Consider the following 22,539-nt stretch of genomic DNA (forward strand, 5'->3'; position numbering starts at 1 on the left):
AAAAACGCATAGTTTTCTGCACTGCCTAGGTTGCTCCCAGCATCTGAGCTGATCAAGGAGCTTATTCACATTTATAGGAAGCCTAAGTAATATAAAAAAAATTGCGTATAGCAAATGTAGCAGCTTTGATCAATTATATTGGTGGTGGCTGGATAGTATGGTTAAGGTAACGTTTAAGGGCTCTGCCTCTGACGTAGGAGATCTGGGTTCGAATCTCGGCTCTTCCTGTTCAGTAATCCAGCACCTATTCAGTAAGGATTCCTTGGGCAAGACTCTGTAACGCTGCTACTGCCTACTGACCGTGCCTTAGTGGCTGCAGCTCAAGCACTTTGAGTCTGCCAAGAGAAAAGCGCAATATAAATGTTATTTGTCCTGTCTATTGCTTCAGCAACATATATATTTTTAGGGTATTCTGGAAATAACAAGGGGAAAAAAATAAAATTTACAACAGACAAAAAGGTGGGGGAAGTAAAATTCATGTTCACATACACAGAGAAAGGCAAGTGCAGAAAAAAAAACACTCTTTCTGCAAACAGATGGAAATGTTGATCTTTCAAACATAGTTTGAAAAGCTTACAGACCATGTAAAAAGACAACAGACAACAGGCAAGCCTTATCACCACTCACATCTATATAAACTTTCAACTGACTCAGCACATTCTGCCGCAGGCCTGCTTTGATTTAAAGTGTATCAGAGTTGAAATATATGTAAAAAAGATTTATACACACACCTGAGTCTTCCCTCCAGCCCCATCCGCACAGATCGCTCCCACTCCGCCGTCCTCCTCTTTCTGCACTTCGGGAACAATGATCCCGTCACTGCCGTCAGTCGGTTACAGTCTACGCAGGAGAAGTGCGCCCTCTACGTATCTCTCCGGCGGCTGCTGGAGAGATACGCAAAGTAGTCGACTGACGGCAGTGACCGGATCATTGTTCCCGAAGTTGCAGACATAGGAGGACGGCGGAGTGGGAGCGATCCAAGCGGATGGGGATGGAGGAAGCCTCAGGTATGTATAAATCTTTTTTTTGATATCTCAGCTCCGAGTCCCTTTAAGGTAGCCTTATATCTAAGGATGATGGGCAGATTGACCAAGAGACAAATCTCTCTCTGAACGAATCTGATCATGCTGAAATTGATCCAGACTAGGCCTTGTGATGCCACATCGGTCCACCTCGCTGCCCCCCGCAATGCCCAATGCAGTATACATTACCGATTACCGTGGACAGAGGCCGGAGCCAGCGGCGGACATGGACAGGTATCCATGCCTGCTGCTGGCTCCGGTCTCTGTCCTCTGTCCACACGCGCCCCACGTGGTTGCCTGTGTACACGTCACACACGTGCCCGTGTTACTCCAGCAACCATGTTAGGCGCATGTATAGACAGAGGACGGAGACCGGAGGCAGTAGAGCACATGAACAGGTAATGTATACGGCACTGGGCATTGGGGGGGGCATACTAGACATATATATCGCTTGCCGTTACCACCATGCACCCGATCAACCGACATCTTGCAGCATGTCCAATCGACATGCTTGGCTCAAAATTAGTCACGTTGTCGGTCGGACATGCACTCGGCGGCACTGATTTTCATCTAATTCGATAATTATTGAATCGGATTAGTCGATTGGCTGCCAAGTTGATAGATGTATGGCCACCTTTAGCTACACCTGCAAGCAGCAATAAAAGAACATGAAAGCACTGCAGCCAAGATTCAATCCCATTCTGATTTTTGTCAGTAGTTCGTTTAGCCATACAGGCCGGTCGCCTTCCATCCTATGCAGCTCTGGTAAATCAGTAACAATGGACTAATCTGTCTATGGCCAGTGTTAGATCAGGCTGAAATGTTAACGTTACCCGTTAGGGACGATGAGAGAAGAGAAAAGTCGCAGGCAAAAAGTCAGGCAATATGAAAAAAAGCCTAAGAACAAAAAGGGGGAAAAAAAAAAAAATCACTAAATTTACATTATAAAAGAAGACTGAATGTACATCTAAGTCATAAAAAAATCATATAAATACCGATAAAGTCAGGTTAGGGTAGAGAGATCAGTGCAGAGAGTCGAGTATGTATGTAAACGCAGCAGTGGGCCTACATACGACACTCCATGTTGTATCTAATAGTAAACTCTTCTTGTTCATTTATCGATAAAACTTTAAGCATTCAAGACCAACTAACAACATGGAGGCAGCCATGTCAAGTGCTAAACCAAAGCATCGTGCCTTTTTTGAGGTCAACACCAGTTCTTGCAGACTAGGACACCATATGGTTGCCTCAGCTGGAAGTACTTTCTGCCGGCGTCCTGCACACTATCCATGTAGCTGGTATTGAGGCCCAAGAAAGCCCTGGGACTTGGAAGATTACCGTAACTTCCGTTACACTTAACCGTTCAAGGGAACCTGTCAGGAGGGCTGTCGGGGATGTGACTGCTCAGAGAAAGTCACATTAATGTCTGTGATACTTCAGAACAGCTGTCCTGATAGGTCCCTCTGAGACACCTTTGTTTGCTTGACCTGCAGACGTGCCAAGTACGGCACGGTGTTTCCAGCATAGTCGATAGTTTTGGTTAGCATGAGGACGCCCTCGTCTCCTCTTCTGGTGAAGGCAGAGTGACCTTTGCCCCGTGTTATACATTTACAGTTCATCCATCTATAGAGTGTCCGTCCTAATACTTCATGTACATTACTCAGCAGTCCACAGAACAGGCTCCGCTCTTCAGTTTACTTTGGAACCAGACCCCGGGACTGGGGGAAGTGCGAGGATCCAGAGGGGCCAGGGGAAGGGCCGCTCCTTCGTCCAGTCTTGGGCCTAGAAGTAATAACAGAAAAATTCATACGGTCTTACACAGCTCTTAACTTCATTTTTAGAGCGACGATCCCTCTTTTGGGGCCAAATCCATGTGACACTTTCCTCCTCAGTTGCTTTTCTTTAACCACTTCACCCCAAAGGGTAACCCTAACAGACCAGAGCAATTTTCACCTGTCAGCGCTCCTCCCTTTTATTAGCCAATAACTTTATTACTACTTATCACAACAAAATGACCTATATAATGATTGGGGTCGTTTCCATTCATTCCAGGCATTGTGATTGGTTAGGGGAACATTTGTTCCCCTTCCCCAATCAAGGATCTCCACGTCCCGAGTGGTACGAGCGGCAGGCACGAGTGAAGCATTAAAATGTTAAGAGGCTCCAACAGGACGTTTTAATGTGGCAGCTTGCCAATAAGTGATTAAGGTTTTATGTGCGGGTCTGGGCAATTACATATGCTACTAAAAGTGTGAAGACAGTGGTGTGTTGACAACCACCAGACACATAACTTTGTGTCGAGCGGGGTCTGAAAATGGCCTGCTGCATAGATATGCTGGCAGTATGGGGTGTGGGTGATGGGGAACTACTTAGGGCCTTTACACATTGAAAATTGCCAAGCACAATCACAATGCGATTTTAAAATGTGATTGGTTAAAAGTCCTTCAACAGGAAGTTGCAAGGTCTCCTGGAATATGAACGCAAAAAAATGCAATGCAATCACATAGCATCGAGTTTTTGTATGCGATTTATCTAATGCATTGCTCAAAAAGTGCTGCAGTCACTGCGATTGCAATTTTCTAAAACCGCATTGCACCTCGGTGTTCAGTTCATCACAATTTTCATTATTTTTAAAAAGGCTTTGCGATTCAAAAAACGTATGGGATTATAAAAATGCAGAACAAGACAGCCAGTGTGTACACCTACCCAGCAATAAGTGTGGCTCCGGGTAAATATTCAGACTCCATACCGAAGGGGGGGAGGGGGGGCACTCTCTAGCTACAAATACTGGGGAGGGGTGTCCTGTCTAGCTACTTCCACTGGAGGAGGGGCACTCTCTGGCTACCTGCACTGGAAAAGGGGCACTCTCTGGCTACCTGCACTGGAGGAGGGGCACTCTCTGGCTACCTGCACTGGAGGAGGGGCACTCTCTGGCTACCTGCACTGGAGGAGGGGCACTCTCTGGCTACCTACAATAGGGTGGGGGGGGGGGCTTTCTCTGGCTGCTTATACTGGCAGTGTGATTATTTTATTTCTAAATGTAAGGCAGTAAACAATGTACCACTTTACAGTTAAAAAATCTAAAATAATCAGACTGCCAGGTAGGTTATTAGTAGACTCCATTATATACTCAGCCTATTTTACTTCCTTCAATTATAGCATCCCCTTTACGGTTCTTCTCCAGATACTGTGTGCTTCCACTATAGTACTATCCCCATTATAGAGCCCTCTTCACCATTATAATTCCCCTAGTAATAATGCCTTCTAGCACCCTCCTTGTGATAATGCGTCCCCCCACCCCCAACATTATACTGCCCCTAATTCTAGTTGGAGACCTTTATAGTGTGCTGGAAGTACCAGTTCTCAGCACACAAGCTCCTCTTCTGCAACCCTAGAAGGTGGATACTGACCACTGTGTCACACCTGCCTGTTGTCCACCATGTGAATAGCAGGCCTCTCAGCAAGGCAGTCCTACCCGGCATATCATGCTTATAAGTACTTTGAAAACAAAAAGCCCAAAAGCTCTAAATAGCATTCTTAGCACTATGAACTGCTGAACTTCTGTGGCATGAGGCTCCCTCCTTTGTCCACAAACCAATGACTGCAGAATAACTGGCTGCTGATATGCTCTAATTGGACAGGAGAACGCTGCTTTGCTAAAACTCCTCCCTTCGGAACCATCTCTTAACACTTACCTGGCCTTCGATTTCTTACTGGCTGTGCTCTCAAATGTTGAGGCATCAACCTGGATGTCATCTTCATCCTGTAGGGCAGCTTCCAAGGCTGCCTGGACCTTCGGAGCCACCGCTGGACCCTCGTAATCCCGAGTCGTGCGGCTCGGCATGTCCAACTCCAGCAGGACAATGTTTTCAGCCTGAAATTAGAGACCACCATCATGTCAAGACTTATGAAGGGCTACCTGAAGCAAGAAAGAAATTAGATACCCCAGTAGAGGGAAGCCTCTGGATAGTTCAGAAACCCCTCTCTTCTAGAGTTGGGTCCCTTTGGACATGATTGACAATGTTGCCAAATATGGTGTACGATCCCAGCTGCAATGCAGGCACAAAGCTCAGCTTGCACTGTAGCGTGCAGCCGCTTGGGCGTGGCTTCTCCTGGACGGGAGGGTCCCGGACGGCAGGGGAGGGGTTGTGGAGGATTGAGAAAGCCTCTGGGGCATCCTGAGGCTTCTCTCTACTGATATATATTTTATTTTTTTACTTGCGGCACTTTGGGTTTGCTCTAACCACTTAAGTACCAGTGGTCTCTGCCCCCTTAAGGACCAGAGACCGCTGGTACTAGAAACGGCGGAATCCCGGCGGATAACGACGAATCGCCGCACATCGGGAACCTGGACAACCCACTCTACTGCCTCTATGACGACAGAGGTCCTGTGAGCAGGTCAGGAGCTGATTTCATTGGCTCCTGATCCTGCCTTTCAATGTAAGCCAATGGGAGCAGCTTACATTGATAGACAGGGTCAGGAGCCAATGAAATCAGCTCCTGACCTGCTCACAGGGCTCTGTCGTTATAGAGACAACAGTGCGAGCAAAATGCGGCAGGGAAACAGCGGCAAGAACGCGCAGCATTGGATGACTGAAATCTACGCCCTGCCAGCCAGGTAGCCACCAAAACAGGGTGTAGATTTCAATCATTGTGGTCCGTAAGTAGTTAAAGGGTTTCTGTGGAATGATAAAAAAAAACCCCAAAAAAACGGACACTTACCTGGGGCTTCTATCGGCCCTCTGTAGCTGTCATGTCCCATGCTGTCCTCCTACGATCCTCCGTTCCCCGGCACCAGTCAATTATTCGTCCAACAAGACGAATAATGCGCGCTCCCGCTCGCGTCTCTGGGAGCTCGCAGTACGAGGTTTTCTCCTACTACGCCTGCGCAGTAAGCTCCCGGAGAAGCGAGCCTCGCTAGAAGAATAATTACACCGAGACTGGCGGCGGGGAATGGGTGATCGGAGGAGGACGGCGCGGGACATGACAGCTACAGGGGGCCGATAGAAACCCCAGCTAAGTGTCAGTTTTGATTTTTTATAATTCCACAGAACCCCTTTAAAGTAATCCTGTAAGGCAAAAAGTGCCCCTGGGGGGTACTTACCTTGGGAGGGATCCTAATGAAGTGCCATCAACAGAAATAGTGATGTATGTGAGGAAGAGGAAAGCCCTGTGATAGTGATGACATATGAGGAAGGGGAAAGCCTCCTGAGGCAAGTACCCCCTAGGGGCACATTTTTTTCCCCTACTTGAAGACTGCAAACATCCCCTTTAAACTGAGATTGGAGCCACGCATAATCCGGATCTGGACCTTACCTCTTCCCATAATTGTATGCACTGCACTGCTGCTACACCATTGACTGATTAGAGAACTACATGAATAAGTGTATACAAGTGTTCTTTATAAAGTGCTCAGTGAAGATAACTGGCATACTTTACTCATTAAAATCCAAAAAGCCCTAAAAAGGGATCAGCGCTAAGCAGGTGGTTTTGGTGCACGGCATCTAGCGCCCCACTGCAGTACTGATATACTGCGCGGGGAAGGGTAATTCAGGGTTCCGGCGATCCCCCAAATTACATCTCCCTCTGAGTTGTTACGTCTCGGAGGGGAAATAGTATTTTACACCGCAAGGGTTTTGAGCGGCAGCAGGGCGAGCCGTCATAAGGCTCTCCATGCGCCCAGCTCACCGGCATGTACAGTGCTGCTAATAATTATTCATACCCCTGGCAAATTATCTTTCCATCTTACCCTGTATCTGGGATCAGGCCGGACCATCATCGCCATGCTAGCGTGACGACTCAGCGGCCTCTTGTAGCCAATGGCGGACACAGGCCTTTTCACCATCTGCTGAGTACTACAAAGAGGAACAACAAAGTCAGACGCACAATGTGGTGTAGTCAGAGAATACCAACCAAAACTTATCTTACTGCAGATAAAAGAAAGGCTAAAATAACGCTAAAAAACGCAATAAAGACATACCAGCGCAATTAATGGTGACCATACACTTATTGATTTTTACAATCAATATCCAGCCATATCCACTCTGAATCTGCTAGAAATTAATGCAGCGGAAAGTCTATCAATCAATCAATCAATCATTCAACTGATTTTCAGATAAAATCAATCAAGTAGACTATTCGGTATAGATGTAAAATCTATGTCGATCAGCGGCAAATTGATGGTCCATAGTGTTTCACTGAATTTAATTCTGAACTCTATGGAAAATATGTTCCTAGTGTGTGGCACAAATCAGATAGATCCCTGTCAGATTTGATCTTACAGGCATCTGACAGGAATCTATCGGATGGTTGGATCTGGTGACCATCTAGAAGTCTATAGCCACCTTAAAGGGAACCAGATATGAAGAAAGAAAACGTTTTTATACATACCTGGGGCTTCCTCCAGCCCCATCCGCCTGGATCGCTCCCACGCCGCCGTCCTCCGCTGCCCGCAGCTACAAGAACCGGGTCCCGTCACTGACGTCATTGGAGCCAGCCTATGCAGGAGAAGTGTGCCCTCTACGTATCTCTCCAGTGCACTTCTCTTACGCTAGACTGGCTCCGACTGACGGAAGTGCGGTGACCCGGTATCGGAGCTGAGGACGGCGGCGTGGGAGCGATCCAGGTGGATGGAGGAAGCCCCAGGTACGTATAAAATCTTTTTCATTCTTCATATGTGGTTCCCTTTAAGAAGACAACCTGCGGTGTACAACAGGTTACTTAATGGGAACCTGAAGTGAGAAGTATATGGGGGCTGCCACATTTATGCTCTTTTAAACAATGCCAGTTGCCTGGCAGCCCTGCTGGTCTATTTGGCTGCAGTAGTGTCTGAATCACACCAGAAACAAGCATGCAGCTAATCTTGTCAGATCTGACAATAAATGTCAGAAACACCTGATCTGCTGCATGCTTGTTCAGGGTCTATGGCTAAAAATATTAGATCAGCAGACAGCAGGGCTGCCAGGGAACTGGTATTGTGTAAAAGGAAATAAATATGGCAGCCGCCATATCCCACTCAGGTAAGGTGTCCTTTAACCACTTGAGGACCTAGGGCTTTCTACCCCTTAAGGACCGGCCACTTTTTTTCCATTCAGACCACTGCAGCTTTCACGGTTTATTGCTCGCTCATACAACCTACCACCTAAATGAATTTTGGCTCCTTTTCTTGTCACTAATAAAGCTTTCTTTTGATGCTATTTGATTGCTCCTGCGATTTTTACTTTTTATTATATTCATCAAAAAAGACATGAATTTTGGCAAAAAAATGATTTTTTTAACTTTCTGTGCTGACATTTTTCAAATAAAGTAAAATTTCTGTATACATGCAGCGCGAAAAATGTGGACAAACATGTTTTTGATAAAAAAAAACCCATTCAGTGTATATTTATTGGTTTGGGTAAAAGTTATAGCGTTTACAAACTATGGTGCCAAAAGTGAATTTTCCCATTTTCAAGCATCTCTGACTTTTCTGACCCCCTGTCATGTTTCATGAGGGGCTAGAATTCCAGGATAGTATAAATACCCCCCAAATGACCCCATTTTGGAAAGAAGACATCCCAAAGTATTCACTGAGAGGCATAGTGAGTTCATAGAAGATATTATTTTTTGTCACAAGTAAGCGGAAAATGACACTTTGTGAGAAAAAAAAAAAAAAAAAAAAGTTTCCATTTCTTCTAACTTGCGACAAAAAAAAATGAAATCTGCCACGGACTCACCATGCCCCTCTCTGAATACCTTGAAGGGTCTACTTTCCAAAATGGGATCATTTGTGGGGTGTGTTTACTGTCCTGACATTTTGGGGGGTGCTAAATTGTAAGCACCCCTGTAAAGCCTAAAGGTGCTCATTCGACTTTGGACCCCTTAGCGCAGTTAGGCTGCAAAAAAGTGCCACACATGTGGTATTGCCGTACTCAGGAGAAGTAGTATAATGTGTTTTGGGGTGTATTTTTACACATACCCATGCTGGGTGGGAGAAATATCTCTGTAAATGACAATTTGTTAATTTTTTTTACACACAATTGTCCATTTACAGAGATATTTCTCCCACTCAGCATGGGTATGTGTAAAAATACACCACAAAACACATTATACTACTTCTCCTGAGTACGGCGATACCACATGTGTGGCACTTTTTTGCACCCTAACTGCGCTAAAGGGCCCAAAGTCCAATGAGTACCTTTAGGATTTCACAGGTCATTTTGAGAAATTTCGTTTCAAGACTACTCCTCACGGTTTAGGGCCCCTAAAATGCCAGGGCAGTATAGGAACCCCACAAATGACCCCATTTTAGAAAGAAGACACCCCAAGGTATTCCGTTAGTAGTATGGCGAGTTCATAGAAGATTTTATTTTTTGTCACAAGTTAGCGGAAAATGACACTTTGTGAAAAAACACAATTAAAATCGATTTCCGCTAACTTTTGACAAAAAATAAAATCTTCTATGAACTCACCATACTCCTAACGGAATACCTTGGGGTGTCTTCTTTCTAAAATGGGGTCATTTGTGGGGTTCCTATACTGCCCTGGCATTTTAGGGGCCCTAAACCGTGAGGAGTAGTCTTGAAACGAAATTTCTCAAAATGACCTGTGAAATCCTAAAGGTACTCATTGGACTTTGGGCCCTTTAGCGCAGTTAGGGTGCAAAAAAGTGCCACACATGTGGTATCGCCATACTCGGGAGAAGTAGTACAATGTGTTTTGGGGTGTATTTTTACACATACCCATGCTGGGTGGGAGAAATACCTCTGTAAATGGACAATTGTGTGTAAAAAAATCAAAAGATTGTCATTTACAGAGGTATTTCTCCCACCCAGCATGGGTATGTGTAAAAATACACCCCAAAACACATTGTACTACTTCTCCCGAGTACGGCGATACCACATGTGTGGCACTTTTTTGCACCCTAACTGCACTAAGGGGCCCAAAGTCCAATGAGTACCTTTAGGATTTCACAGGTCATTTTTGTTTCAAGACTACTCCTCACGGTTTAGGGCCCCTAAAATGCCAGGGCAGTATAGGAACCCCACTAATGACCCCATTTTAGAAAGAAGACACCCCAAGGTATTCCGTTAGGAGTATGGTGAGTTCATAGAAGTTTTTATTTTTTTGTCACAAGTTAGCGGAAATTGATTTTAATAGTTTTTTTTCACAAAGTGTCATTTTCCGCTAACTTGTGACAAAAAATAAAATCTTCTATGAACTCACCATACTCCGTACGGAATACCTTTGGGTGTCTTCTTTCTAGAATGGGGTCATTTGTGGGGTTCCTATACTGCCCTGGCATTTTAGGGGCCCTAAACCGTGAGGAGTAGTCTTGAAACCAAATGTCGCAAAATGACCTGTGAAATCCTAAAGGTACTCATTGGACTTTGGGCCCCTTAGCGTACTTAGGGTGTAAAAAAGTGCCACACATGTGGTACCGCTGTACTCAGGAGAAGTAGTATAATGCGTTTTGGGGTGTATTTTTACACATACCCATGCTAAGTGGGAGAAATATCTCTGTAAATGACAATTGTTTGATTTTTTTACACACAATTGTCCATTTACATAGAAATTTCTCCCACCCAGCATGGGTATGTGTAAAAATACACCCCAAAACACATTATACTACTTTTCCTGAGTACGGCGGTACCACATGTGTGACACTTTTTTGCAGCCTAGGTGCGCTAAGGGGCCCAACGTCCTATTCACAGGTCATTTTGAAGCATTTGTTTTCTAGACTACTCCTCGCGGTTTAGGGCCCCTAAAATGCCAGGGCAGTATAGGAACCCCACAAGTGACCCCATTTTAGAAAGAAGACACCCCAAGGTATTCCGTTAGGTGTATGGCGAGTTCATAGAAGATTTTATTTTTTGTCACAAGTTAGTGAAAAATGACACTTTGTGAAAAAAAACCAATAAAAATTAATTTCCGCTAACTTTTGACAAAAAATTAAATCTTCTATGAACTCGTCATACACCTAACATAATACCTTGGGGTGTCTTTTTTTTCTAAAATGGGGTCACTTGTGGGGTTCCTATACCGCCCTGGCATTTTACAGGCCCAAAACCGTGAGTAGTCTGGAAACCAAATGTCTCAAAATGACTGTTCAGGGGTATAAGCATCTGCAAATTTTGATGACAGGTGGTCTATGAGGGGGCGAATTTTGTGGAACCGGTCATAAGCAGGGTGGCCTTTTAGATGACAGGTTGTATTGGGCCTGATCTGATGGATAGGAGTGCTAGGGGGGTGACAGGAGGTGATTGATGGGTGTCTCAGGGGGTGGTTAGAGGGGAAAATAGATGCAATCCATGCACTGGGGAGGTGATCGGAAGGGGGTCTGAGGGTTTGGCCGAGTGATCAGGAGCCCACACGGGGCAAATTGGGGCCTGATCTGATGGGTAGGTGTGCTAGGGGGTGACAGGAGGTGATTGATGGGTGTCTCAAGGTGTGATTAGAGGGGGGAATGGATGCAAGCAATGCACTGGCGAGGTGATCAGGGCTGGGGTCTGAGGGCATTCTGAGGGTGTGGGCGGGTGATTGAGTGCCCTAGGGGCAGATAGGGGTCTAATCTGATAGGTAGCAGTGACAGGGGGTGATTGATGGGTAATTAGTGGGTGTTTAGGGTAGAGAATAGATGGAAACACTGCGCTTGGGTGGTGATCTGATGTCGGATCTGCGGGCGATCTATTGGTGTGGGTGGGTGATCAGATTGCCCGCAAGGGGCAGGTTAGGGGCTGATTGTTGGGTGGCAGTGACAGGGGGTGATTGATGGGTGATAGGCGATTGGCAGGTGATTGACAGGTGATCAGTGGGTTATTACAGGGAAGGACAGATGTAATTAATGCACTGGCGAATTGATAAGGGGGGGGGGGGGGGTCTGAGGGCAATCTGAGCGTGTGGGCGGGTGATTGGGTGCCCGCAAGGGGCAGATTAGGGTCTGATCTGACAGGTAACAGTGACAGGTGGTGATAGGGGGTGATTGATGGGTAATTAGTGGGTGTTTAGAGAAGATAACAGATGTAAACGATACATTTGGGAGGTAATCTGACAGCGGGTTTGCGGGCGATCTAATGGTGTGGGTGGGTGATCAGATTGCCCGCAAGGGGCAGGTTAGGGGCTGATTGATGGGTGGCAGTGACAGGGGGTGACAGGGGGTGATTGATGGGTGATAGGTGATTGGCAGGTGATTGACAGGTGATCAGTGGGTTATTACAGGGAAGAACAGATGTAATTAATGCACTGGTGAATTGATAAGGGGGGGGTCAGAGGGCAATCTGAGCGTGTGGGCGGGTGATTGGGTGCCCGCAAGGGGCAGATTAGGGTCTGATCTGATAGGTAAAAGTGACAAGTGGTGATAGGGGGTGATTGATGGGTGATTGATGGGTAATTAGTGGGTGTTTAGAGGAGAGAATAGATGTAAACAATGGATTTGGGAGGTGATCTGATGTCGGATCTGTGGGCGATCTATTGGTGTGGGGGGGGGTGATCAGATTGCCCGCAAGGGGCAGGTTAGGGGCTGATTGATGGGTGGCAGTGACAGGGGGTGATTGACGGGTGATTGATGGGTGATTGACGGGTGATTGACAGGTGATTGACAGGTGATTGACAGGTGATCAGGGGGATAGATGCATACAGTAAACAGGGGGGGGGGGGTGGTCTGGGGGGGGGGGGGTCTGGGGAGAATCTGAGGGGTGGGGGGTGATCAGGAGGGGGCAGGGAGCAGGGGGGGGGATAAAAAAAAAAATAGCGTTGACAGATAGTGACAGGGAGTGATTGATGGGTGATTAGGGGGGTGATTGGGTGCAAACAGGGGTCTGGGGGGTGGGCAGGGGGGGGGTCTGATGGGTGCTGTGGGCGATCTGGGGCAGAGGGGGGAGAAATCAGTGTGCTTGGGTGCAGACTAGGGTGGCTGCAGCCTGCCCTGGTGGTCCCTCGGACACTGGGACCACCAGGGCAGGAGGCAGCCTGTATAATACACTTTGTAAACATTACAAAGTGTATTATACACTTTGTATGCGGCGATCGCGGGGTTAACATCCCGCCGGCGCTTCCGTATAGCCGGCGGGATGTTGCGGCGAGCGAGCGGTGACAGGCGCCGGCGGAGGATCGCGTCACGGATGACGCGATCGCTCCGCCCATGCCCTTAAATGGACCGCCGCCTCTGTGGGTGAGGCCGTCCTGCAGGGCTCCACTTCCCCGCCGCCCCTGTGTAGTGGGCGGTCGGGAAGTGGTTAAGCCCTAAAGAACACCTGTCACTAGAGATCTGAGGCTGCTGGAATCTAAACAACCTTACAGGAAATGTAGTGACGTATGGGCTGATCGACCATGAGACAGATTTCTGTTTAATCAGACCATTGCCCGCTCAAACACCGCAGACCGATTTCCCAAAAGATTTCAGCATGTGATCTATCAGGAATTGGCTCAATGATGCCGCCCTTGAAGTGAAAAATGAGCCCTCCAATCAACGGTGCCCATACTGTATACATTCTAACTTGGCGCGACTCCTGGCGTCATCCACCAAGTATGAAATCATCTTTCGGTAGGGAATCAAATACTTGACTTATTACAATGCGCAGCAAGCTCTGACTTGGGGGCACTAGGTGTTTGAGGGTTCTATTGTGGTTATTCCGTCTCTCACAGCTACAACAGACCTACCATTACAATAACAGACTCCCCATGCCCCCACCCCACCTCCAACTTACAATGATGGCACGGAAGTCGTAACCGTACCCTGCGCCTGCCTCCTGGGCACAACCATCTCCAATGACCTGAGCTGGAAGGCCAACTCTACCTCCACCCAGAGGAAAACACAGCAGTGACTATTCTTTCTTTGCCAAGTGAAGAGGTTTGGCACGGCCCAGGAGTTTCTGACTAGCTTCTATTCCACTAGTACTGAATCTGTCCTCTGCTCTTCCATCCTAGTCTGGTATGCCGGCTCCTCCACCAGCGACAGAATCAAACTACAGAGGGTCATCAGATCAGCGGAGAGGATCATTGGAAAACTCCTCTCCCTGTGGACCCTCCTCTACAATTCCAGATTACAGAGCTCTGAGGATTGCTAGTGATTCCTAACATCCAGGCCACCACTTCTTCAGCTGGCCTCTATCAATCTGGAGGTTTCGGGCCATCTCCTCCAAGACCTAAAGGCACAAGAACAGCCATTTTTTCCCCCTCGGCTGTCAACCTCCTGAACTTTCTCCATGCCCTCCCCATTAGGTTTTCACTGTTATCGACAAATCATATTTACACTTTCTGTATATTGTGTATATTATGTATATTGTGTTACTCTGCTTTGTTTGCTATTGTATTATTATGCAGAATACTGTGTTCTATCTCATGTTTTTTCTTTTTAGTCCTGTATGCCAAATCCAAGTCCAGGCAGGACCCAGTCGTGTTTGGCGAATAAAATGATTCTGATTCTAAGCCATTTCTTGATCAGAGGGCAAGCAAAATCATTCCATGATCTTACACAGACAGCAATAAAACATACTTTAAGATGAATGACACTATGCCAGGGCTGCCCAGGCTCCTCCCTTAGCCACACCCCCTTCTTCGAGAGTGGTAAAATTCCACCCCTTCACTTAAATGGAGTGGAGCCGCCCCGCGTTCCACTGCAGTCAGTGTGAACAGCCCTAAAGCAAAGAGATCACTGTTATACTGCTCTGCTGCATTGTCATCACTTACTCTAGTCTGCTGATTGGATGAAGCTTCCACTGCTCCTCCTCCTCTTCAAAATAGCAGCGATTCATCATCTTATTCTTCTCTTCCATAGGAATGAAGTTCTCAATAATGAGATGCCTGCAGCACAAACACAGTGATACTGAGCGCAGTAGAGAACAACCTCAGGCAGCACAACACAGGAGAAACTGTGCAGAGCAACCAAGAATGCTGAAAGCGGATTATGAACCTGTCTAAGGATGCCGGCCAAATCAACCAAGAGACAGATCTCTCTCTGATTGAATCTCAGCAGAGAGAGATCTGTTGGCTGCCCATACACCACAGGCCCATTCCCGACAGATTTCAGCATGAAAGCTATCTGGAATCGGCCAAGCACTGCTGCCTCTGCTGCCTACCTTTCAAGCATGTGCGATTAACGCATTTGAACGATTTCCTCCTGAAACTGGATGACTCATCAATCAGGCATGCTTGTTGCACCACCAATTTTCATCTGATTCTGTAAAAATGTTTCTGTACCGTGTTAGCCAAACAATATATGTAGGTAGAAAAAAAACAAAGTCTTGTAAAAGTAATACAAGTAATATCAGTTAGCCATTAAAAGGTATTACTTTTACAAGACTTTGCTGTTTTCTACCTACATCTGATTCTGTGAAATTATCGAATTAGATGGTTGATTGGGCCGCAAAATTGGTAGCTATATAGGCACCTTAATAAGGGGTGGAGATTAGTGACTACTAAAGTTTTACTCACCCTCCAAGCAAGCTAAGGGAAGAGGATCAGTGACCCATGCCGCCCCCCATACTGGTCAATAGGATGCAAATAATTTTGAGCTGATGCAGGATTATGCAAAGGTATGCAGCTTGAAACCGTACCAATCGAATTTTACCTCAGCACTTTTTGATTGGTTCTTTTTCAAGCTGCATACAAAATTTGCATAATGCTGCACCAACTTGAAATGATTTGCATTTCATTGACCATCCCTACCCCAAACTTCCCAGAAGACATCATGGGACTCCAGGCCTCTGCAATAGCACAGCTGCCATCCTTCAGACCCAACTTAAGCCACTTTATATCCTTGATGAGTTTAGGGAACGGGGGAATTACTAAAGAAAAAAGTCTGCTTCAAATTTGAACTATTAATAAGTAATATTAGTGATCGACTTCAGGCAAAAATATTGGGGCTTCATCTGGGTGGCGGTTTCTTAGTTAACTAGTGCAAAATTACTTCGGTCTCCGCCTTTAGCTTAGTTCATGAGCTGAACCCAACTCAATCTCAGGTCATGAGAGCAAATTTGTAGAGCTGGATCTTTAGCTGCCCTCCCACCAGCTGTTAAATGCATTCCACATGGTTTGGGGGCCCGTGGCCCTGCTAGCAACCTCAGGTAAGATCATTATCAAGCTTTTTGTCCTTGCAGGTATCTGTCCCAGTGCGGGCTTGTTCAATGTTGTGTACATGAGACTTGCTTTGGCTCGAATATCTATGGATATGTGTAGCCAACAATCTGTTTTGTGCCTCCACAGCTCCACTGGCGTCATACGAGTAGCACGAGGCACTTTTTAAATTTTGCATTACATCGTAAATTTGTTTAATCACAGGTTACCTACAGTGAAAACTGCCACCCAGACCAAATCAGATTTTCTTTCTTCAAGGAAGAATAGAACCTGTTTGTCAAGAGCGTCAGGAGAAAACCTAATGTCAGGTGGAAGTTCCTCCCTTTCGATCTTTCAAACCTCCCTATTGGTCCTTTAATGTGATGAACGGTTTCATTAACCAACAAGAAGGGTTAGCAGCCCAGCCCACTTTCAGGAGAATGACACACCCTCTTACTTTAGTTTCAGGTCTCGGGTGAGCTCATTCTGCGTCTGCTCCAACTCTTGCCGCTCCTTTATGTGCTCCTCCTGCAGATCGTGAATCTCCGCCTTCACCGCCTGAAGCTTGGAAAACAGCTGGAATGGCAACAAGATGGTGATAATGTTACAAAAAAAAAGATCCAGTGAATCTCATGCATATTTTGCTTGTTGCTTTAAGGCCTTTTAGGCCCGCTTAATTACAAACACACTTAGCACAGGAATAGTCAAGTGCAGCATGTCCCTTCCCCAGACCGTCTCCGTCATTCATATTTCACATTGGCGAATCTTAGGACTGCTTGTAGATTTTACCTTTTTCAGTTTCTTGGTCTTTATATCGACCTCCTGCTGTAAGGAACTGTACGTCTCTTTCAGCTCCAGCGTCTCCTCGTCACGACTCTCCATCTGCTGCTGGATCTCCCGCTCTCGCCGTTTCTGAATCACAGAGACAGACGTCAAGCCTGGTCCCCTCCCATACGATGCAAGGAGGGATAAAATTCCACAAAAGAAAACATACAACACAAAGGCAGCTGTAGGATAACAGTAATGGCACTTTATTCAATGCCTAAACTCAGAGCAGGATCATCATCCATCAGACAACCTAGGCAGGTGCTTGGGGCCTAGTGGGTGTCGAAGGGCCCACCTGCCACCTCCTTTGACCTCTCTCCACTTCAACTTACCTAAAAGACCACAAGGGGGCCCCAAATATACCGCCTTGCCTAGGGCCCCATTACAGACACCCGAGGTGAAAATAAACTAATGAAATAAACCATTGTATATATAGTCTTCCTCCTAAAAATGACTTTTTAAGATACTCCACAGTTGTATTTTATATTTAAATCTACTTTTTAAGTTTTTACAGTTTTTTGCTCAATGACACATTCATTGAAGTATGCCAGAGCTAAAAACTATAAACTATATTATCTCTTCCCTGATCTCAGAAGCTATTTTCTGCTAGGAAAGTGTTTTATAGTTGTAATTTCTTATCAGTGAGGGTCACACTGTAGCCCAGGAACTGCCACTAACATACCTGATGTTTAACTCTTTCAGGCAGAGAAAGAAAAAAAAGGAACACAGCATAGTTATTTGTGTGCTTGGCACTGTACATACACATGTCTATCTCATCATGCTGACAGCTGACAGTAATTCTGTGTGTGTATGCAACAGACAGCTGCAACAGTCCTTTCCAACACCCCTGCTGTCAGTCTGGGTTCCCTCTAGGGATGTTCAAGGAGTTTGAGTTTATGCAGCATTATGCAAATTTGGTAAGCAAAATTATGCAGCTTGAAAATGAACCACTCAAATCCTGCTGAGGTAAAATTCGAGTGGTCCATTTCCAAGCTGCACAAATTTGCATACCAAATGTGCATAATCCTGCATCAACGGGAAATTATTTGCATCTCATTGACCAACCCTAGTTCCCGCAATGCCAGATGCACAATGGTGCATTCATAGCGTATCTGGAGCCACCCCCATTCCAGTCTTCTGCCACTGCTGCTACCATCGCTCAGCTACACTGCACAGGACAAGCGTCAGTGCTCTCTATCAGATAGAGCTCGCATGCATGCGCAAGCCGAATTTCCAGCCCGAAGCTGAGCAGCCGAGGGTCCTGTTGTGCAGTATCCACTCTCCAAGCGCATTGCCGGATTTGTGGGCAGGCTGCATAGGCTGTGGCCTAGGGCAGGGCTTGAGCTAGGGAGGCCTGCAGCTGACAGCAGATAAGCTGCTTCATATTTACGCTGTGTGCGGTGCTTCGATAGTCATAGTCTAATGGCCTACCATATTATAATTATGTATTTATATAGCACTGACATCGTCTGCAGCACTTTACAGAGTACATAGTCATGTCACTGGCTGTCCACCGAGGAGCTCCCAATCCAATCCTATCATAGTCATATTCTAAAGTCCTACCATATAAGCATGTATTTATATAGCACTGACATCTTCTGCAGAACTTTACTGAGTACACAGTCATGTCACTGTTCTCAGAGGAGCTTGCGATCGAATTCATACCACAATCATAATCTAATCTCCTACCATATTATTATTACGTATAGCGCTGACATCTTCTGAAGCACTATTGAATATATAGTCTTGTCACTGACTGGGGCGGTTGTTGACTGTTGGCCTAGGGCAGTAAAAAGTACAAATCCGGCCTTGTCCAAGTGGACATAGAGCCAGAATACAACGTTGTCTAAGCGAAAGCGAGGACTGAGCCTGAAGCCCAGCGAGCAGGCAAAGGGACATTGATTCAAGTTTCTTCACTAATTTCCAATAGAGGAAACATGATCAGAGGCGTTATTTGATATTACACCGGTATATTATTATTATTTAGTATTTATATAGCGCCGACATCTTCTGCAGTGCTGTACAGAGTATATATAGTCTTGTCACTAACTGTCCCTAAAAGGAGCTCACAATCTAGTCCCTACCATACTAGACATATGTCTATGTATGTGTAGTGTAGTGCATGTATATTTTAGTCTAGGGCCTATTTAGGGGGAAGCCAATTAACTTATCTGTATGTTTTTTTGGGGATGTGGGAGGAAACCAGAGTACCCGGAGGAAATCCATGCAGACAAGGGGAGAACATACAAACTCCTTGCAGATGTTGACCTGGCTGGGATACGAACCGGGGACCCAGCGCTGCAAGGCGAGAGCGCTAACCACTAAACCACCGTGCTGCCCGATATATAGATTAAAGCACTGGCAGAAGCATCAGGCTCCCATTGGAGTGCAAAAGACCAATATGAATATTCTGTAGCAACAGGGAGGATACTCATTGGTCCACCGCTCATCGGTGAATCAATGAAAATGCTCACTAGGGAGAGAAAATTCCCGGGGGTTTTTTTGCATTCCAGTTTTTTTTTTTTTTTTTAGGAACCAGCTAGAATAATGAAGTCATCAGCATACTGAAAGGCATTTTAAAACTGCTTACACCTTTACTTTTTAAACATTTTAAATTGAACTTACCCACAGGAGGTTCAAGATTGTATGTTTTTTTTTTTTAATTACCTCTTTAAAGGTAACTTGAAGTGAGAGGAATACCGAGGCTGCCATTTTCATTCCCTTATAAAACAATGCAGGATGCCTGATTTCTCTGCTGATGCTCCGCCTCGAATACTACAAGTCACTGGCCCAGAACGCACATGCAAATCAGATGCTGTGACTCCACTGACTGCATGCTTGTTACATATGTGTGACTCGAACACAGCTAAATCCAAAAGCTCAGCATGACAGCCAGGCAACCAGCATTGTTTAAAAGGGAATAAAGATGGCTGCCTCTGGGTTCCTCTCTCTCTCTCTCTCTCACTTCAGGTTGCCTTTAAGTTAAAAATTGTGACACTATCCTTTACAAGAAAAAAAAAAGGGGGGGGGGATAACTTGCCTGCTCCGCAATCTCTTGCCTCTTCTGCTCCAGAATCTTCTGCTGCTCATTGGTGTGATCGACAATGTTCTTTCCACCAACCAGAAGCTTGCTTTCCATAGCCTGGGGGACACAGTCGATATTAATCTTGGGATTACAATACTTACATGTAGATTTAGGCCTGGAACCCACTAGAAAGCACTGATGCTATCACAATTGCTAGAGATTTGTGATAGCGTTTTGCAAGCGATTTTGGGAACGATTTCCCTGCTCCTATACAATTCATCAGAATGTAAACGCTCCCAAAATGCTGCATGTCCTCTGGTGGAATTTGTCCCATCCCTTTACATTGGCAGAGCGTTTAGGGAAATCGCTAGCGATTGAAAGCGCTCCCTAAACGCTAAAAAAAAAAAACAGGTACCAGCCTCCACAGTGCATGGTAGACATCCCACACATCCCTACCCCCTTATTGTATACACAAGTTATTAATGCATGTATTTCAAATATTAAGTCATGGGACAAGAATCCCGTTCCTCAATTTTGAAAAGCCTTAAAAACAGGGCCGGGTCAGAAGTCCAGCGTAATAACAGTTGGTGTGTCAGCAACAAGCATGGCTGCCTTTTGTTTCCACAATAACTGCATTCAACAATTGCCAATAAGCTTCCATTTAGCAATACTGTAGCAACCTTGAAAAAAAAAAAAAAAAAGTTACTCAGCCACGTAGAGGGAAAGTTTTGGATCCTATAGAGCAGGGGTGTCAAACTCAAATACAAAGTGGGCCGAAATTGTACACTGGGATCTAGTCACGGACAACCTCAATGTCTACTGGCCATCTTCCTCCCTAAGTTCCCATGGGTCTAATGCCCAGTTCCATAATGTTTAGTTATTTCTCCCATTTCCCCCATATGGCTTCACTGGTTATCTAGGGCTTCACCACCAATATAGCTTCCCTGGTGGTCTAGAGTGGGCCAAACATAATGCAAAGTGTGGAAACCCCTTGAGGGCCAATATCCTTCCCAGTCCTCTCTTTGTGCCCATGGTCTACCACTGTCCCGCGTTGAAATTTTGCACTTTTGGGATGCCTCTGAAGGCTTCGGAAGTCTTCATGTCGTAGAGTGCTTCCAAACATGGGTGCATCTGTACTGTGCAAGCAGAAACCCGGACTTGTGCATGTGCAGTACGTACCAGCTTGTCTTTCAGAAGTACTCAGGGACGCAAGTACTTCCGAAGCCTTCTGAGGAATACTGAAGGCGAATTCAACTAGTTTGTAGAGTAGCAGTGGACCAAGGGCATGGGAAGAGGACTGGGAAGGATCTAAGTCGAGACCCAGAGCCTTCACTCTACATAGATGAGTATCCAACTTTTTTTCAGGGCCGCTTCCATGTTGTTTTAACACATTCTCAGAACTTCTGTCTGGTTTTTGACTGGTCAGTATGATATGTAGCAACCCAGAAGTAACATCATATTGTTTACAAGTGTGCTCATGTGACAGAACACACTTGTATGTAGCGATTTTTACTGACCAATGACCCTAGGGTTGTACAGATCAACCGTTTTTCGCAGATGCAGACATATTTGAAAGAGTGGCCAGCCCTAAATCCTTCCTTTGTCCCCAAGTGACAAAATACTCTCATTATGTTGGACTGGTAGCTCATTCAATGTATAGAAATCTGGGCCACAGACATTGATTGTTTACAAGACTGATGTCAATGATCTAGGCCAGTGTTTCTCAACATATTATTGGTATGTACCCCTTTTAAAGCCCTGTACTCACCAAGTACCCCCTAGCATAGGAAACATTATCACAAGTACCTCTTGACAAATATATATTTAATTGTGGTACATGATAAATGGTTCTAATCAATTTCCAAGCATTTACCATTGCTTTAAATTAGCTAAAACACTAATTGGGTGTTGTTTAAATAAGATTTATTATTTACAAAACTCTAAATTTCTTATTTTTGGTTAAGTATATCCAGCCCGAGTACCCCCTGGAACAATCAGAAGTACCCCCTGGGGTACGCGTACCACACGTTGAGAACCTAGGATCTAGGCCACAGGTGTCAAAATCAAGGCCCGGAGGCTAAATGCCTTGCCATTTTACGAGGCTCTCGAGAGCTTCAAATGTCAATGTTTATGGTAGACTGTAATTCTGGGTGTTTCAAGTCCTACTCCATAGAGCCACATTAATCCATGCCATGCACTGATGAGGATCAATCAATTTGAAACAGTCTGTATGCATGTTGGATTAGTGTGGATGTGTAATATTAACAAGCTGGCACATCATTGCATTCCATCGGATCTGGAGGTGTGTTTAGCCCACAGAGGCAACAATAGTTTATTTGCATATTTCAGCAGTGATGCACTGGGAGACATCTTAGAGCTCACTCCAACCAATTTTTGTTTTGCATAGCATTTTAGAAAGAGGGCATTTTGGTCTATGGTAGCCCCTTACACACTCCAATGAGTTCTGGTTTACCATGATCTTGCTGGGTAGTCTGTAACACTGGTTGAAACCAATAACCAGAAGTTTGAGCCAAAGTGCAACAACGACCCATGGGAACGCTTAGCAAAATTAGCAAGGGGTGCACTCCTAGGATCCAAACTTCCAGTGTGTGCCTAGTAAAACACCCCCCACCCCAT

General features: G+C 45.6%; 1 protein-coding gene across 2 annotated transcripts in view; it reads right to left on the minus strand.

Annotated features, from left to right (window-relative positions):
* Window positions 1-943: 943 nt before the first annotated feature.
* The window catches only part of KIF3B (kinesin family member 3B), a 43,793-nt gene continuing 22,197 nt past the window's right edge, over window positions 944-22,539 (minus strand). For both annotated transcript variants that reach the window (XM_068262013.1, XM_068262014.1), the window contains exons 3-9: window positions 19,918-20,019; window positions 16,842-16,964; window positions 16,510-16,628; window positions 14,688-14,801; window positions 6,772-6,877; window positions 4,718-4,896; window positions 944-2,804 (exon numbers count right to left, since the gene is read on the minus strand). In XM_068262013.1, the coding sequence (XP_068118114.1) occupies window positions 2,717-2,804; window positions 4,718-4,896; window positions 6,772-6,877; window positions 14,688-14,801; window positions 16,510-16,628; window positions 16,842-16,964; window positions 19,918-20,019 (831 nt within the window). In that variant the 3' untranslated portion in view covers window positions 944-2,716. The remainder of the gene's footprint in view (window positions 2,805-4,717; window positions 4,897-6,771; window positions 6,878-14,687; window positions 14,802-16,509; window positions 16,629-16,841; window positions 16,965-19,917; window positions 20,020-22,539) is intronic.

The sequence above is a fragment of the Hyperolius riggenbachi genome, chromosome 12 (assembly GCF_040937935.1).
Source record: "Hyperolius riggenbachi isolate aHypRig1 chromosome 12, aHypRig1.pri, whole genome shotgun sequence".
Classification (NCBI taxonomy): Eukaryota; Metazoa; Chordata; class Amphibia; order Anura; family Hyperoliidae; genus Hyperolius; species Hyperolius riggenbachi.